We start from the raw sequence: 19,296 nt of genomic DNA, 5'->3' as shown, positions 1-19,296 counted from the left end.
TCCAAACTATGGCCCTCCAGATGTTTTGGCCTACAACTCCCATGATCCCTAGCTAACAGGACCAGTGGCCGGGGAAGATGGGAATTGTAGTCCAAAACATTTGGAGGGCTGAAGTTTGGGGATGCCTGCGTTAGACCATTAGATGGCTCAAGCAGACCTTAGCAGGGTATCCAGAACATGGAAAGCAGGGCAGCCATTCCTGGGAAACCTGACACTAGCATCACACGGGTCATGGGATTCCCTGCTTTTACACATCAGATTCATCACTGTTAAAGTGGGCAGAACTCGACTTTTACATTTTAGAAAGCATCACACGCTGCCCAAAACACTGGCTCGGGACCATGACAATTTGAACAATTTGAACAAGGCACCAAAGATGCCAGCCAGTATTGCTTTCCGCTAAGATATTCTTTGCCCCTCCCTGGGGCAAACGAAAGGATTCCAAAATGCAGACTTACTTGAGTGTAACACCAGCTCTCAGCAACAGGCCCACTTGACATCTCTGCCGGAGGAGGAGGACTCGGTACCCTTGACATCGCCAGTTTGGAGGTCAGACAGGATTCCACAGGTTAGTTAAAGAAATCTGTGTGTACAAACTTCACCCTGATTAAAGAGGAAGAGGGATATAAAGGTTAGTTAAAACTTCCCTCAGAATAGCATGGGTTCTGGCTAGTTTTCCAGTGCTTCGTTTTTAAAAATTCGTCTTATTACTGGAAAAGGTTAGGCACAGCGGATTAATAATAATAATAATAATAATAATAATAATAATACCTTTATTGTCCCCCCCAATCAATCAATCTCACTGCACTCTGTGTGCTTGTCGCACAACACACCAACCCTGAAAGTCAGTTGCACTATATTATTTTCCGTTCAGCACCCTAACAGCCCACGGATAGAAACTGTTTTTTAGCCTGTTGGTACGACTGATTATACATCTATATCTCCTGCCCGAGGGTAGAAGATTAAAGAGGTGCTGGCCGGGGTGTGAATCGTCCCTGAGAATTTTTCTCGCTCTCCTAAGGCAACGATCCCTTGCGATGTCATCTAGCGGGCTCAGGGGACAGCCCATGATATCATGTGCTGTGTTCAACACCCTCTGTAAAGACTTTCTGTCCGTGGTTGTCAAGCCAACGTACTACACTGTGATACAATATGAGAGGACACTTTCTATTGTGGACCCGTAGGAGGGGGTCATAAATTGTTGTTTAACATTGTCCTTTCGCAAGACCCTGAGGAAATGGGAGTCTCTTTTGGGCCTTCCTAACCACCTGACTTATATTGTTTTTCCAAGTGAGGTAAGGTAAACTCCCAGGAATTTAAAGGAAGAGACTCTCTCTCCACACACACACACCCAACAGACAATGGGGCTACTTCCCCTCTCTTCCTCTGAAAGTCCAACACTATCTCCTTTGTCTTGCTAATATTTAGGTGCAAGTTATTCTGTGGGTTAAACCACAGAGCCTAGGGCTTGCCGATCAGGTCAGCAGTTCAAATCCCCTAGACGGGGATCCCAGCAGTTCGAGTCCCAGCTCCTGCCAGCCTAGCAGTTCGAAAGCACTGTAGTTCGAAAGTAGATAAATAGGTACCACTACAGCGGGAAGGTAAACAGTGTTTCCGTGTGCTGCTCTGGTTCGCCAGAAGCAGCTTTGTCATGCTGGCCACATGAACCGGAAGCTGTACGCCGGCTCCCTCGGCCAATAACTCAAGATGAGCGCCGCAACCCCAGAGTCGGTCACGACTGGACCTAATGGTCAGGGGTCCCTTTACCTTTTATTCTCTAGGCACCATGTAGATACTTTTTGAACCCCCCCCCCCCAATACGCTGATTCATCTCCACCTGTAATTTCCCCAGCTCTGTTACCTTACTATATTGTAAGGCTTGTATATACACCAAGTTTAATTTGCAGAAGGAAGATAATGCCTCGCAATATTTACTATTTACCTTAATGCCCCACTGTGGGTCACTAGGGACTCAGCTACACTAGTCAAATAAGAGTGTTTTAAATGCATTATAAACATGCAACACCAGATTGTGCTATAGAGCACTAAACATTTCTATGTGATTTTACATAGGGTTTCCCCCCCCCTTGCTATAACGATTTCTTTTACGACTTATATATAGCGGGGGTTTTCCTGAGCGTAGGTCAGGACTCCTCTTTTATGTATGAGAAATTGAGAAATAGGGAATTACAAAAGCAGAGATGGGATCTGATCTGAATCAAAGCAAACCTTTTAGCTAGTTGAACAAAGTGGCTGTCAAATCATGCACCAAGGATAGGTTTGCAACTTCAAGAGAACCACCTAGCCAAACAAGAATCACGAGCCTAGTGAAAAATATGGACCTCGTTTTTGATCCACAGGAATAAAAGGGGACGAGCAAGAAACAAGGTAAGAGTCATGGGACAGGTACAAGGTCTTCCACCACTCTATATACATAGACAACTATAATTGTTTTATCCCACGCTCTACTTGCGCTTTTTCAAACACAAGCTGACATTTAGCAGTGTTTGAACAATAGGAACCTGGGGCCAAACTACCATCACAAAGAATTCAAAGACTTTCAGTAGCAGCCCTGTGAAGTGTTGGCCTGCATCCAAACAATACAGACCTGGAGACATGAGATGCATTCTTATTCTTTCACACACCCTAAACCTAAAAGTAAGGTATTTCTCAAGGCTCCCCTCCAAAGTCAACTACTGCACCTTTCGTAGCACTTGTACACTGAAACAATATAAACCCTCTTCAGACTCACTCTAGCTAGCTAACACAGGTGCTTCACTAGCTCCAAACTTTGCATCATTAACATTCGAAATAAAGGCACACTGTACATTACTTTAGAGATGGCAGTCCTTGCCCCAAGGAGCTTACAATCTGAATTTTGCCAGTATGTGAGGCACCAGATTATGGGGATTGAAGAGACTGGCAAGAACAACAAAAGCTGCGACGTGATGTACAATTATATGAGTCTATGAACCAAGTTGAGAGGTATGTTCAATTACAAATACTGTAAAATTAGCGAACTCTTGCAAATGAGAGGCTGGCTGCTCATTTTTAATTGTCTTTGGAAAACCATTATTCACACAGGCCTTTCTTTGCCAGTCAGCTTTTACGGATGTTTTTGACCCCTGGGTTAGATTAGTGCAATGCGTTATATGGGGGGCTGCCTCTGAAGATAGTTCAGAAACTTCAGCTAGTGCAGAATCCAGCAGCCAGGTGGCCCAGTGAGGCAAGATGCTTTGAACATATTACATCAATCCTGGTTTGATTGCACTGGCTGCCAATTAGTTTCCGGGCCCAATTCAAAGTGCTGGTAACAGCCTATAAAGCCTTAAACGGTCCAGGACTGCAATACTTCGAGGACTGCCTCTTTCCATATTAACGGACCTGGACCCTGCAATCATAATATGAAGCCCTTCTACGTGTGCCTCCTCCACAAGAGGTCCAGAGGGTGACAACATGAGGATGGGCCTTTTCTGCAGTGGCTCCGTTTCTGGCATGCTCTACCCAGAGAGGTTTGGCTGGCGCCTTCATTATACTCCTTCAGGCAAAATCGTTCCTCTTCAAACAGGCCTTTGGCTGATTGACATCTGATGGCCTTTTAAATGTGTCGTGGGAAGGGGAGGGATTATTGACTTGTTTTTGTTTTTATTTTTATTATACATTTTGTGGTTTTTGTTATGTGTTTTGTGTTTGTTTGCATTGTAATTTTATGTTGTGAACCCGCCTGAGATCTACAGATGAAGAGTGGAATGAATGAATGAATGAATGATTGTTGTAGGTTATGTTTTTAGGCTGTGCACCGCCTTGAGATATTGTACCGGTATATGAAAGTGGCTAGCATAAAAACTGTCAATAAATAAATAAGTAAGTGGCTCGCTTACGTTGGGAAGATTATACAGTGGTACCTCGGTTTTCGAACGTCTCGGAAGTTGAACGTTTCGGTTTTCGAACGCCGAAAAACCCAGAAGTACTGCTTCGGTTTTCAAACGCTTTTTGGAAGTCGAACGTACCATGCAGCTTCCGTATTGAGTTTACTGTAAGTAAATGCTTCCATAAGTAAATGCTTCGGTTTCTGAATGTTTCAGAAGTCGAACGGACTTCCAGAATGGATTACGTTTGAAAACCGAGGTACCACTGTACCTTAGATTTGCTCCTCAAAGCCTTGCTCACATGCTTTGGTGGAGTAGCTCACATAAAGAAGAATTACAGGTCCTTTTCTTTGCGCACTGTGACTTACTGGTTCCCTCTACAGCCAGCACCATCCCTTTCTCATACTTGCAGAACTATGAGCTACCTGCCCATCCAAAGACAGCTAGCAATCTGGGTCCTCTGGGAGCAGCACAAGGCTCTCTCTCCTCATCCCTTGGGGCTCCCTAACACACTTGACTGCTAACAGCTGGCAAAATGTGTGTATCCACCAGCCCGACAAAATCTAAAATTAAAACAACAACAACAACCAAAACAATCAAAACTGCCACAAACAGCAGAGGTGCAAGAGATAAGCTAAAGAAAATAAAACAGATGTTCTCATAGAATTTGCAGTGGAAGGAAAGAGGAGAAATGAACAGAACTGCTGTTTTTTGTCCACGTTCCAAAAACAACAAACCTTTCTCATATATATATATTTAAAATTGGCACGTTAGTTCCAAGCTCTGATACAATTTTCAGATGCTTTCTACCTTCCAGGGTTCCCAAGATATAAACACATTCTTTATCTATTCTAAGTAGAAAAACTGACACAAACTCCTTAAATAACAGATGTACAACCATCAGCTATCCAAGACAATTGCCTTCCTGTACACTCTGCACTCTCCAGAAGGCTGGTAATAAGATGAATGCTACCTCTACAAAAAATCTTCATGCTAAGTAAGGAATAAGCCTGTTTTCCTACTGCAACAACAGTGTTTTGATATAGCACCCTAGTTTGGGTGTATCAGGCCTCATGCACACAATCTGTTCACACCATCCCGCAAACCTGAACATCAGAGTGTCATTTTCCCTTCTGCTGGGAGCTACCACTGGCAGGTCTTTAATCCAAGCACTTTTCCCACCGCCATGTAGTTCTCAATAGTCATGCCAACAAGCCCCAGCACTACTGGAGCCCCACTTTTATTCACTCATGTCAGCAGCAGTTGCTTTAGCTGCAATGTTTGGGCAGTGCTGGGCAGTGGTCGGAGTGTTGAACAAGGTTTCGGGTGAGCCGAGTTCAAATCCCCTCTCAAGAATAATCCGCGAGGCTCACTGGGTGCCCTCAAACCTCCGCCACTTCCCCTTCCATCTCATCTAAAAGCATTGATATGAGATGAAAATGGGGGGGGGGGGTAGGCAGAGAAGTACAACTCTGAGCAACCTGATGAAAGAATCGCAGAATCATAGAGCGCTGGAAGGGACGATGAGGGTCATCTAGTCCAACCCAACCCCCTGCAATGCAGGAAACTTTCGCCCATCGTGGGGCTCAAACCCACGACCCTAAGATTAAGAGCAGGCACAGGCAAACTCAGCCCTTCAGATGTTTTGGGACTACAACTCCCATCATCCCTGATCACTGGTCCTGTTAGCTAGGGGGGGTGGGAGTTGTAGTCCCAAAACATCTGGAGGGCCGAGTTTGCCTATGCCTGATTAAGAGTCTCCTGCTCTACCAACTGAGCTATCCCGGCTGACAGGGTGGGACAAAAATGCAATAATGCCACAGGTGGGCACTCCCTACACACAGAAATCAGGCAACTTGAACTAAGGATGAAAGATTAAAAATTCAGGTAGGTAGCCGTGTTGGTCTGACACAGTCAAAATAAAAAAAAATTAAAAAATTATTTATTAAAAACCACTGCTAAGAAATGACTGTGGTGGGTCAAATTGAAGTTTCAATTTGCCTCTGGAACCAGTGTGGGAAACTTGTAGCCTTCCAGAAGCTGCTGAACTACAACTCCCACCATCCCTCAAAACTGGCCATGCTTGCTGGGGTTGATGGGAGTTGTAGTTCAGTAACAGTGGTACACCAATGGTTCCCCCCATATGTCTTAGAAGACGTGGAGCAATGGTTACTCCAGAATCTGGTGAGCGGAGGCCATGAGGTTTCCATTTTTTAAAGAGCAACACCTAAAAGCTATTCATAGACCTACCTGCCATGTATCTGCCTAATACTGTAACTCTTTTTCCAAGCAGGGGAACAGGCTGCTGGTCTTATAGTGCTTAATTGTAAATGGATCCCTTCTTTTTGTAAAGTAAAGTAAAGTAAAGTAAAGCTGCATGTTTTGAAATCCACGAAATAATACATTTAAACTACACATTTCTAAATTTTCTCTCAAATAAACATTTTAAACTTTTAAAAATACTTTAAAAAAAGAAGTCAAAAACTGTTTCAGAACATATGAGAACTGCAAGCGCCAGTGGATAACTAAGTTCAACACATTGGTCCAAGAGATGCAGGTCAGGTCATACTGGAACAGGCAAATTTCTAATTTCTCAAGCATCCTTAGTTGGAATGCCTGGGGCTTGCGTGACAGGCAACCTATGACCTGATTCTCAGGTGAAATGAAACCACGGTTTAAATAAACATTAACCAAGGCTTATGTCTGAACCCAGCACAGTACCTTAACTACGGTTTGTTCAGGAAAATACAGTGGTACCTCTGGTTAAGAACTTAATTCATTCCGGAGGTCCGTTCTTAACCTGAAACACCCCCTTTTATTATTTATACCCCACCCATCTGGCTGGGTTTTCCCAGCCACTCTGGGCGGCTTCCAACAGAAATATTAAAATACATTAATTTCTTAAAGATTAAAAGTTTCCCTAAACAGATGTCCTCTAAAAGTCTGGTACTGTAGTTATTTTTCTTTTTGACATCTGGTGGGAGGGCGTTCCACAGGGCGGGTGCCACCACCGAGAAAGCCCTCTGCCTGGTTCCCTGTAACTTGGCTTCTCACAGCGAGGGAACCGCCAGAAGGCCCTCGGCATTGGACCTCAGTGTCCGGGCAGAGCGATGGAGGTGGAGACGCTCCTTCAGGTATACTGGACCGAGGCTGTTTAAGGCTTTAAAGGTCAGCACCAACACTTTGAATTGTGCTTGGAAACGTACTGGGAGCCAATGTAGGTTTTTCAGGACCGGTGTTATGTGGTCTCGGCGGCCGCTCCCAGTCACCAGTCTAGCTGCCGCATTCTGGATTAGTTTTAGTTTCCAGGTCACCTTCAAAGGTAGGCCCACATAGAGCGCATTGCAGTAATCCAAGCGAGAGATAACTAGAGCATGCACCACTCTGGCGAGACAGTCCGCGGGCAGGTAGGGTCCCAGCCTGGGTACCAGATGGAGCTGATAAACAGCTGCCCTGGATACAGAATTAACCTGCGCCTCCATGGACAGCTGTGAGTCCAAAATGACTCCCAGGCTGCGCACCTGGTCCTTCACGGGCATAGTGACCCCATTCAGGACCAGGGGGCTAATGGGGGCTCCTGCTGCTGCCACGCCGCTGGAACACAATTTCTGTTCTCATCCTGAAGCAAAGTTATTGACCTAAGGTACTATTTCTGGGTTAGCGGAGTTTGTAACCTGAAGTGTTTGTAACCCGAGGTACCACTGTGAACTATTATTTGTTGCTGGCTTTACTGAACTTGGGGTCGGCTTAGCACATGGCTTAGCACAGGGGTTGGCAAAGTTTTTGTGGCTTGGGCCGGTTCACGGTCCCGCAGATGCCGTAGTGGGCCGAAGTGTGTGTGCGCGCGAATGCATGCGCAAACACTATTTATGGCGCTCCTTCCAGCATGGAGCAGGAGTGTGCAGCTTCCCATTGGCTGCAGGGGCTTCCTGCAGCCAATGAGAAGCAGGTCAGCATCCGTGGAAGGTGGTCCACGCTTTGCTCCGCACCAGTTTAGCGCAGCGCACGGGAGCCGACTGAGCGGGCGGTGGGGGTCCCCAAGCGGGTGGCGGCGGTCCATGGGCCAGTTAAACGACCCCCATGGGTCACTTGTGGCCCATGGGCCTTAGGTTGCCGACCCCTGGCTTAGCACATGCTAACACAGGCTCAACCCATAGCATGTGGTCTGTTTCATCACCCTGCCCAAACAGCACACCAAGTGACAGAGACATTAGGCAAGAGTGGCTGGAAAAGAAAGCCTCTCTCCGTGCTCAGATCCTCTTCACTGGCACTTTCCCTGAAGCCAACATTGCTGCTAACTCTGCAACACACACACCCTTGACAACCACACCTGCACTCCCCCCCACAACATCTGCTGCTAAAGTTTTTTAAGCCGCATGTGTCTCATCCGATTTCCAAGTAACGTTCTTGCGCAAAAGACCTTTGGAGCATCGCGTTTGTGCGCTTCAAACAGGCCGGTGTTCACACCTCTGCAGAATTGGGCAGCTTAACAGGGTTGGGGTTTTACCAGACATTTTAGCAGCTGGAAAAGGTGTGCATTTTAACAGGCAGTAACAGAAATTGTACGGGTCGTAGGGTTAAGATACAGAGGGGCGGCGAATTTCTGTTTTGAAACAAATGCACTTCCCCCAGGTAGCTTAAGGTTCCCAGCAACTTTACGGTTTGATAGCAAAGTACAGAAGAGAGTCTGTTGAGTAAGGGGGGGGAGTAGGGTTCAAAACCTCAGGTTTGGATCCTGAAATTCAAGCCAACTAACAGGTGAAACTACTTAAAGTTTGCATCTTTCAGCAGCAGAGTGCTTACTAAGTGCAAAGCATAAATTCCTTATGGCACCCAATTGTTGGTTGGGGAAAGGGGGGGGGGAAGCATGGTTGTACAGGGGAAGAAAGGGGTTTGAAAAACTAAAAGCTACAAAGGAGTAGGGGCATTTGTTTATTGGAAGAATGGAAGGGGAGAGCAGCTGCTTAATGGCAGCTGCACTGAAGATCGCAGAGATTTCCACACCCTCGCTCTCACAGCCAACTAATAGGAAGGGAAATGGTGACACTGTGAGGCGATGCCAGTCGGTGAGCACAACAGAACTAAGGGATGTAAAGCAGAGAGGCAGCTGAGGGTGGGCAGAGTATGACAAAACAAGCCATAGTTACTTTCGCATTTCACATCACATTATGTTCGTTTATATAATCCAGAGTATGCATGGCTGACAAAGCCCGGTTGGGCAAAACAAGGAATTATCCTGGAATCCTTGTCTTATTTTCTGCATGTGCCATTCTTCCAAGTTTTTCGCCTGATACCTGCATACAAGGAATGCTAGAATTCTTAAAAGCATCTTCACGTGGAACACTAGAAGATTGATATAAGAATTCCACACCGTGGATATTGCCAATATAAGAACTGACTAGATTGTAGTTCCTGATCAGTCTGCTGGACTTTTAATTTCTCATAATATGTTTTTTAATATGATAAATTGGTCTATAGAACCATCTATTTTGATACGATATGTTGAATTGCATTTAAAAAGAATTTATATAGTTACATACAGCCTATTACGTTGCTTGTGTTGTTATCAGTAGTTACTTTTGCCTGCAGAGAATGACGTCTGGTTGGTGCAATAAACAACTGTGTAAATAAGTCCTGGTTTAATTATGTGCAAACCACAACCTGCAGCTTGTGTCTGTCCAAGCAAACCCCCTCTTGCTTGCTTACTCGTGGTAATCCACAGTTTGGCTTCCCTTGGCATTATTATTTATATACCGCCCTATACCCCGAGGTCTCGGGGTGGTTCACAGAATAAAATCAAAATATAAAACCACAAAATATGTAATCAAAATAAAAACAACAACCCAATAATGTTTCCCCCCCCTCCAAAAAAAAGACCTTCACATTTTAAAAGGGCCTAGAAACCAGGCCACTGTAGTTTCCTAAAAATACCAGCTTACATGTAACGTGGAATCCCAGCTCAGAGAAGTGCAGAGACAAAGCTGAAATAGAAAGAATGCCGAAGGCTCAGATTTCAAGTGTGTGGCTTTCTGAAGTCTCTCCCACATTTCCATACATCTGCCTGCATGTTTAATAGTGAGGGCTACTAAGTTTGTCATGTGTTATGTGCCTACTGTGGCTATGAAGGTAACACCACTAGCCTATAAATCTGACTGGATTAGTGTGAACTGTTCCGAGAACATGCTAAGGTTGAAAAATGGTATATATTTTATACAAATATCCCCCAGAGTAGCTGGGGAAACCCTGCCAGATGAATGGGGTAGTAGTAGTAGTAGCAGTAGTAATAGCTCTATAGGTAAAGAGCTACGAACATGAGTTTGACCAAACTGCGGGAGGCAGTGCAAGACAGGAGTGCCTGGCGTGCTATGGTCCATGGGGTCACGAAGAGTCGGACACGACTAAACAACAACAACAGGTAAAGACTGAAGATGCACAGGGAATAATCCCTCTTGATGTCATTATTTTTTGTTACTGCTAGTAGTTTTTACACCCCACTTCTAAAGCAGAAAAGCATTCATAAAGCGACTCACAATACAGCTACGATTATAGATGCATATTTATAACATAAAGTGTAATAAGTACTAAACAATACAGTTGGTAGTATTAAACTAAGTTTTACTCAAAGTAGACCCACTGAAATTAATATATGCAACTTAGCCAAGATTATATGCGATTTGGGCTTTAGAGGCAATCCCCAGAATGTAACAACCCCCCCCCCCCAATGCAAATTGCAGGCTTACTGCATTTTCGCAAATAATGGGAAATTCTGAGAGCAAGGAATTCAGATGCTTGAGTCAGGAAGTCTGAAGTGCTGCTGCTGCCTGTGAGTGCCTGGGGGACCGCTCCCTTCTTGCCAATTCCACCTGGCCTGGGGGCGGGGCCTGCACCCACCATCACAGCTATAAAGCCTGCCTGCCTGCGGAGAGGCCTGGGACACTGCTGCTGTTGCTGCATATATTCTCAGCAGCAAGAAATGTTTTTAAATGTCTTATATGTTTGAATGTGTTTAATTTGGGTTTGTTTAATTTTACTTTGTAATTTGTTGTTTTTGGTTTGTATTTTCTTATTGTATTTTTTTATATATAGGTTTTATTTTGTTTTTAAAGGGAGGGGTCAGGGCTGCCTAGGAGTGGGTCCCAGCCAACAAAATGGTTTTGCAAAGTTTTTTACGGATAAAGTCGCTCAGATTCGTAGGGAGGTAGACTCCACTGTGGGAGCAGGGCCGGGGCGGGAGAATGCTGGAGCCCTGTCTAGTCATGTTTCATGGGATCAATTTCAATCTGTTACCTCCGAGGATGTGGACAGGCTGCTTGGACGAGTGAAACCAACCACCTGTCTCCTTGACCCTTGCCCATCCTGGCTAATAAAAGCGAGCCGGGAAGAGCAGGAGCTTCCTGCAGCCAATCAGAAGCTGTGCTTTGGTTTCCAAATGTTTTGGAAGTCGAACATACTTCCAGAACGGATTCCGTTCGACTTCCAAGGTAGAACTGTATTCCATATAACCACCCTGAACTAACCAACTCTCATCTTCTTTCCTAAGCTGCTGCTCCATCTACCAATCCAGCTTCTTGCCCCAAATTACATCCTACACTAAGGATACTTGTCCCAAAGAGGAAGCTGGGCTATCCCGAGTGTCTGGGGAAGGAAAACTAAGGAGGAGACTCAGGACGAGTTTCCATTATATCATATAAAACAAAGATTTGCTAAAAACCGAGAATTGTCAACTGCGTACCCCCATTGCAAACCACACAGAGACACCCACCCACACTGTTAAAACAGAAAAGGGGGGGGGTAGTGAATCCCAGCAATGTGCAAAGAAAAGTAAGAAGTAACCAACAGAAGGTGTTAAAAAAAATCCATCACAAAACCGAAAATCTGCACATACCATACACATCTGGCTTAAAGCAAGCTGATAAGAGCATTATCAACACAGTTCTGAATCACCAAGAGAAAATTAAATAGATTTTTCAAAAGGCAACAAAGCTTTCAGAAACACAGCAGATATCGAGATTAGCCTGGCACAGAGAGATTACCCGCCATGCTGCTTCACTCTCTGAAAAGAAGATTTCACACACTACCATGCCAGGGCATCAAATTACTACTTGGAATGAGCCATTAATTTGAATCCTGCTGTGCAGGACTCTCCATAAGCAGAAACTTCCTAGGCTTTTACACACCCTTAGGACACCACAAGATCCATGGAAGCTTGCTGAGACTCTGAGATGAGGGAAGGGAAGCCTGTGCAGGCTCAGGCATACCTCCCACTCCCACTAACTGCCTGGTGGGGGGTGGCAAGAGCAGCAAGAACCCAACAGGGGTTGGAAATGGGCAGCTGAAATCAAGCTTACAGGCTCCTGAAATTTCCCCCAAGTCCCAACAATAATAGGGATTCGGACTCCAATTTCAACTCCTAACGACCCGCTAGGCAGGACCAACCAAGAACTAATGTGTGAACTTATGGTAGACACACAAAGCCAATTTGAGATGCTGACATTCGCCTGAGTGAGGCCAAAATGCAAAGCAGGTGGATTCTTCCTGGATTTGATTATATCGAGAAGCGGTGTTGGGGAGCGGATTGAATGCCAGACTAGGATCTGGGAGACAAGGGTTCAAATTCCCACTCGGCTAGGAAGCCCACTTGGCGGCCTTGGGCCACACACACACACTCTCTCAGCCAAACAGGAGAAAACAGGAGTAGGGAGAACTAAGCATGCCAACTGGAGCTCCTTGCTAGAGACACAAATGTAATACATAAATCAGGCATAGGCAACCTTGGCTCTCCAGATGTTTTGGAACTACAACTCCCATGATCCCTAGCTAACAGGGCCAGTGGTCAGGGATCATGGGAGTTGTAGTTCCAAAACATCTGGAGAGCCAAGGTTGCCTGTGCCTGACATAAAGGATAGATCCTGTAGAACAGGAATTGTGACTGCTCTCAGAAATTTCTGGCAGGGTCCTTGCTACTCCCTAAACTTGCATAAGATAACAATTGCAGACACAAAAGTACAAAGCAAAGCCTAACGTTGAAACTAGTTCTGGGACTCAAATTAAGACCTGCTGCCAGCAGGATAATAAAAAAATCTCGTGCAAATGTCCAGAATTCCTCCGGATTACAGAAGGGGCTATGGCGTGGCTTGCTTTGCATGATCTCAGGAAAAGCACTGATTATGTCAGTGGTGAACACTCCCACTCCCAGGCCAGTGTGAATACCATGGCTCTAGAGGACTGTACAGTAGAGACGACCCTGGAAGGAATAAGCCCCCCTCATCTGTTCCATTAGCACTTTTGTCAAATTTGGGTGGGTGAGATGCACTAGGAAGCTGGAAGGGAGATGTGGTTTTAGGGACTAGCAACAGGTTGTATGAGAAGGCTAACAATCTGAACAGAGGAGGGAGCAGTGGAAGATGGCCCATTAGGACAAATGGAAGTCTACTCTCAGCCAGTCTGCTTACTTACCATCAGCCTAAGCTTCTTCCACTTTAGTTTCAGTACTGGCCTTGTAGAACTTGGCAAGGAAGAGGATGGCAACCCAATGAATTAGTTGGATCTGTTGCCATCCGTTCTGGCTCCACTTACTGTTGTCTTCTGGCCTACCAGCCCCAACTGGAACCAACCACCACTAAGAGAGAGTTACCGGTATATCTAAAAGTCTGTAAGATTTTTGCATTTGATCGCAATGTTATTAAAGACTTGCCTGGCTTTTGGAGTTTCTTTTTTAACTGAAGCCCATGATGTAAAAAAGAGAGAAAGAAATTCTCAAGGTGTCTAAGTCAGGCTTCCATTAAGATGTGCAAGCACTTGTTAGGAGGACACTGTGGCTCTCCCAGGCAGAAGGAAGCATTAGACTGACTCCACTATCCAAGTAAGCAGAACTGGGGGGAAAAATATGTCCAAACCCTGGGCACCAACCAGCATCTAGTGGCTAGGGGAATTTCACCATCCCGACCAAACTGCTGTTGCACTATGTGGGTGGACACTTCTGGCAGACGTTTGCTTTGCTTTGCTTCCTTTGCAAATTGAGAGCTGGCCTCCTGCTAATATTTCTGACACGGCCCTCAGTGCTGCACACAGATCACAGCCATGACTTATATCCTAACTATTTCACAGAAGCTCTCCAATGAATTTCCCCCTGGTGGTTCATTTCCCTTCTTCAATTACGTGGTCACCTATTTCAGGCTGAAGATCGCAATATGGCAAGGCTGAAAACAACAACAGAGATGTTTGATCGCTAGGTTCCCAAGAATGTGTTGCTGACATCCAGGAATTTGGACTATTGCTTCAGGTTCTGGTTGTTTTATTGCTTAGAAGAATTTTTTTTATTAAAAGTGATTCCTAAATTCCCAAAGGCAGAGGGAAAGAAAAGCCCTTGCTCACTAGAATGCCTAGAAATTTGAACAAATGAAAATTCAAAGGAAAAGCTGAATTTCTCCACCCACACCCCAAAAAATGCTTATACATTTTTTCAGTTTCTAATCAGGGTCCACAAATGCACTTGTAAGCAGCAAGCATCTCTTTTACTTGCGGAGAGAACTGACCAACTGACCGACAAACATATCTACATGCTTCTAGCTACCATCCCAAACATACCAAACAATCCATCGTATACAGCCAGGCCCTACGTTACAACCGCATCTGTTCCAACTCTACAGACAGAGAATCTCACCTAAGAGATCTACAGCAAACCTTTTTAGAACTAAAATATCCACCTGATGAAGTTAAACAACAGATCAACAGAGCCAGACTGATACCTAGAGAGAACCTGCTGCAAGACAGACCCCAAAAAGAAAATAACAGAACACCACTAGTCATCACATACAGCTCCCAAGTTAAAACAGTACAACGCATCATCAGAGATCTACAGCCTCTCCTGGACAATGACAGCTCCCTTTCTCAAGCTCTGGGAGGAAGACCTTTCATTGCCTACAGACAGCCACCCAATCTTAAACAACTCCTCACCCACAATAATACAACCACCAGACTTAACATGGACACTGGTACCAGAGCCTGCAATAAACCCAGATGCCAACTTTGCTGCCACATACACCCGGACAACATCATTACTGGCCCCAGCAACATCCAACATACCATCTCAGGACTATTTAATTGCTCATCTTCTAACATTGTGTATGCCATCAAATGCCAACAGTGCCCTTCAGCTCTCTATATTGGACAAACAGGCCAAACCCTACGCCAAAGGATAAATGGACATAAATCTGACATCAGGAACCAGAAGACAGAAAAACCAGTAGGAGAACACTTCAATCTCCCAGGACATTCTATACAAGATCTCAAAGTAGCTGTCTTACTACAAAAGAATTTCAGAAATAGACTGGAAAGAGAAGTTGCTGAATTACAACTTATCACCAAGCTCAAAACCATGGAGGGACCTGGTTTGAACAGAGATATCGGATTCTTATCTCATTATACATGATAAGCGATCTTCAGCCATCTCAACCCTTGCTTTTTCATGCAAAACCATTTGCAGTCGTTTTCGGTCATCAACAGCTATCAGTCAGTCAATCACCCACTTCCACCACCCTTCTGAGTGATCCCCCCTCCCCTCCCCATCCCCACCCCCTCCCCACCCCTTCTCTACATAAGTGCCTGGGGACTTCTATTTCACTGTATCTGAAGAAGTGTGCATGCACACGAAAGCTCATACCAAAATAAAAACTTAGTTGGTCTTTAAGGTGCTACTGAAGGAATTTTTTTTATTTTACCTCGACCCAGACCAACACGGCTACCTACCTGTTGCGGAGACAAAGTCTGTGATGAGAGCAAACTGAGCGATGAGCAGCAGAAGCTCATCTCGAATCTCACAGTGGTCTTCAGAGACAACTGGAAGTAGCAAAATTTCTAGCTGGTCCAAACGCTTTCAAAGGCCAGCAGAACTGCAGGGAGCAACCTCCATGCCTCCCCTGAGCAAGGGCAGACAGAATTGACAGCAACCACAAATTTTGGTTTTCTGTTTCACTGCAATTTATAAACTACCTTCAATGCAAACCTTATACTGAGCAAAAAAGAGAGCATATAATACTTAGGGTACAGTAAAAAAGGTAAGGGTATAGTATTGCCCTACTGACAAACTCTGATCGATATAAAACACAGAAACGACTATTAATAATACTGGAGGACTTCAACAACGCTCAAATTAGTTGGGTAAATGCAATTCTGGATCATGAAAAGAGACACAAAAATGTCCAGGCAAAACAAACAACCGTGCCTTGGAACAAAGTCAAGAAACCGACAAGGAGAAGACGTGTTAAGGTAAAAGGAAGCTGAAAGGTATAATTAAGAGGATCGAATCTCTGCAGGAAGCTTAGAGGTTATTTACAAACAACCCTAATCAAGACTTAAACGGCATAGAAAAGAAAATACACAAACAAGCCCAAAAGTATGCCAGTTAAGTACCGTAGATGAATGGATAGAAGGTTGCTTTATTGTATATATCAGGCATGTCCAACAGGTAGATCATGATCTACCGGTAGATCACTGGACGTTTGCGGTAGATCACTGGTAGATCATTGGCTCCCCCCAAAGTTGAACAACTGTGGCTCCCCTAAAAAAAGCTCAACATTTTACCTCCACCCTGAAAAAACTCAGCAACTTTGACCTGAACCCCAAAAGGGGGTAGATCACTGCCAGTTTTTAACTTTGTGAGTAGATCACAGTCTCTTGGGAGTTGGCCACCCCTGGTATATATGAAGAATTTTTTTAAAAGAATTTTTTCAAGTAGAACTTCTGGCAAACCAGATGAGAATTGATAATAAGGAAGTTATCGAAGGTGTAAATGGGGCAAAGCTATATAAAACACTAAAAAGCAAAAACAAAAAAACCCTTTAAATTCTTGAAAAGCAGGAAACCAGTCAGAGGCAGCAAAAGTGTTAAATGAGAAAAAGTGTGAAAGGGAAAAATAAAGGAAGATGAGGATATTTAGGCTGTGTACATACTGCTGTTTGCATATACAGGGTGAGTCTTTTAAAAGAGGCCCCGTAGAACGTGTGTACTCTGTATCCACGGGGCCTCTTTTAAAGGTCTCACCCTGTATTATGCTCCCACCGTTGGTTTCGAAGCAGTGTCCGCACGATGTTAACCACAATCCATCCTGTATCTATTTCATTGTTTCTTATGAAATACTGAGTTTTGATGTTCCCCCACAAATCACCTTGGTTCCGAATTGAAAAAAGAATCACCTACTTGCCTTTTAAACCAGTGATAGGTACACAGTCCCCTTTTCTCAACTCAGGCTGAAGCTGGGTTGGGGGGTGAATGCATCACAATGCATTATTTCATAAGAAACTGCAGGTATGAATTGCAACTAATGTTATGCGCACACCAATTCCCAAATCAGCAGCAGAAACGTACTGCATGCAGAGTAAACAGGTGTGTGTACAGAGCCATGGGCTATATTCAGACAATCATTTATTTGACTCATAAAGGGGAGATATGAACGAGCTTTTTGGCCATGCCGTTGGCCCCTTCGCTTCCCTCTTTGTGCAAGGAAACCAGAAAGTCTTCCATTATACATAGTTTCGCCGTTCATCCAAACTGGGAAAAGATGGTTAATGGCCAGAATATGAAGCCAACTTTGAAACTGTGCCTTCATAGGCTGGCTTGTTCTTCAACAGCTAACAACTGTTTCCCAGATTCAGGTAGATAGCCGTGTTGGTCTGTCGCAGTCGAAATAAAAAATAAAAAATTGTCCAGTAGCACCTTAGAGACCAACTAAGTTTGTTCTGGGTATAAGCTTTTGTGTGCAGGTGGTGCTGTGGTTAAACCACTGAGCCTAGGGCTTGCTGATCAGAAGGTCGGCGGTTCGAATCCCTGTGACGGGGAGAGCTCCCGTTGCTTGGTCCCAGCTCCTGCCAACCTAGCAGTTCGAAAGCACGTCAAAATGCAAGTAGATAAATAGGAACCGCTACAGCGGGAAGGTAAACGGCGTTTCCATGTGCTGCTCTGGTTCGCCAGAAGTGGCTTTGTCATGCTGGCCACATGACCTGGAAGCTATATGCTGGCTCCCTCGGCCAATAATGCGAGATGAGCGCGCAACCCCAGAGTTGGTCACGACTGGACCTAATGGTCAGGGGTCCCTTTACCTTTACCCTTTTTATACAAAAGCTTATACCCAGAACAAACTTAGTTGGTCTCCAAGGTGCTACTGGACAATTTTTTTTATTTATTTCAACTGTTTCCCAGTTTAGATGAAACGGGAAACTACAGATCACAGAAGGTTTCCTGGTTTGCTTGCTTCCCCGCAATGAAAGGAAGCTCTGAAAGGAAGCATGCACCCCCATAATGCTTGTTCATATCTTGGCTCATTAAGATATTATTGTCCAAATTAGTCCATTATGTGCACTATGCTGGCAGCTGAGTCATAAAAATAGTATCCTGAAACTAGAAAATGTACAAAAAAGAGGTTTTTTTAAATCCAGAAAACGTGACCCTGGGAGCACATGAAAGAAGTATATAAAACCATAAAGAACAGAAATTCCTCTTTTCCAAAATACCCAAACTCTGGATCCTTCCAATGAAGGTTCACAATAAATGGAAGTCCTACTTCATCCTGAATTAATGTATGGAATTTAGTGCCACAAAATCCAGTGATGACCACGAGATAAGGTGGCTTTAAAACAGATTAACAGACAACAGGCGTCTCGAAAGCTACATAGAACTGTGATGTTCAAAGGCGTTATACATCCAACAACCAGAGGCTGGAGATGGGAGTAAGCATAGTAATGTCCACCATGCCCTGCTTGTTACCGGTAACTTCCTAAGGGCACCTAGCTGCCGCACGTAGAAACAGGGATCCTTAGGTCAGATCCAGAAGCGTAGTATTTTATGTCCTTACACTTAAGCTAGTTGCGAGCGTTAGCCGTGTACTCCTAGGTTTATTTATACAGTAGTGATCTGCTCCGACACCAGGAAAAACAAACTTTGATGCTTCATTTTGCCCTGAATGTTCTGCTGTGAGCTGTTCCTTAAAAGCTCAGTCAAACTCTCCTCGTCCACTTCCTACCCATGATCCTTTAATTGGTGGTGTCAGTGATTTTATCTAGAGCTCATATGGGCAGTTTTGTATGCTGGAAGCATGCTTCTCTCTGAATAGTTTTCCTTGTCGTATTTCTTTCAGATCCTACTATTCTGAAGCCTATCTACATATCAGAGCAATCCGTGAAGTACTGTATTTCCACGAGCAATTTTTTGGGGGAGGGGAAGGGGGTTAAAAACAAACATGTGATCCTTCGCTTTCATTCTCAAGCACAGAGAGACCGGTCACATTCTGAATGATCAGTCTGATCACAGACAGATCAGTTTGCTAGGATTTTTATTTCCTTTGCAACACAGGATTGATGAAAATAAGAGTTTGTACGAATATGTGTAGAGTACCTTTTCTTTGGTACTGAGTAGCCACAGAAGACTGGTGGAG

At 44.5% G+C, this 19,296-nt stretch overlaps 1 protein-coding gene across 3 annotated transcripts in view; it reads right to left on the bottom strand.

The window, feature by feature from the left end:
- The window catches only part of SPOP (speckle type BTB/POZ protein), a 54,724-nt gene that overhangs the window by 15,521 nt on the left and 19,907 nt on the right, over positions 1 to 19,296 (bottom strand). For 2 of the 3 annotated variants that reach the window (XM_035134910.2, XM_035134911.2), the window contains exon 2: positions 459 to 603. In XM_035134910.2, the coding sequence (XP_034990801.1) occupies positions 459 to 536 (78 nt within the window). In that variant the 5' untranslated portion in view covers positions 537 to 603. Of the gene's footprint in view, positions 1 to 458; positions 604 to 3,881; positions 4,611 to 19,296 lie in introns of those variants that run through there. The other variant, XM_035134912.2, reaches the window with a different exon arrangement.

This window comes from Zootoca vivipara, chromosome 13 (genome assembly GCF_963506605.1).
Source record: "Zootoca vivipara chromosome 13, rZooViv1.1, whole genome shotgun sequence".
NCBI lineage: Eukaryota > Metazoa > Chordata > Lepidosauria > Squamata > Lacertidae > Zootoca > Zootoca vivipara.
The sequence above is the reverse complement of the archived record's forward strand: the minus strand, read 5'-3'. Positions and strand labels throughout refer to the sequence as shown.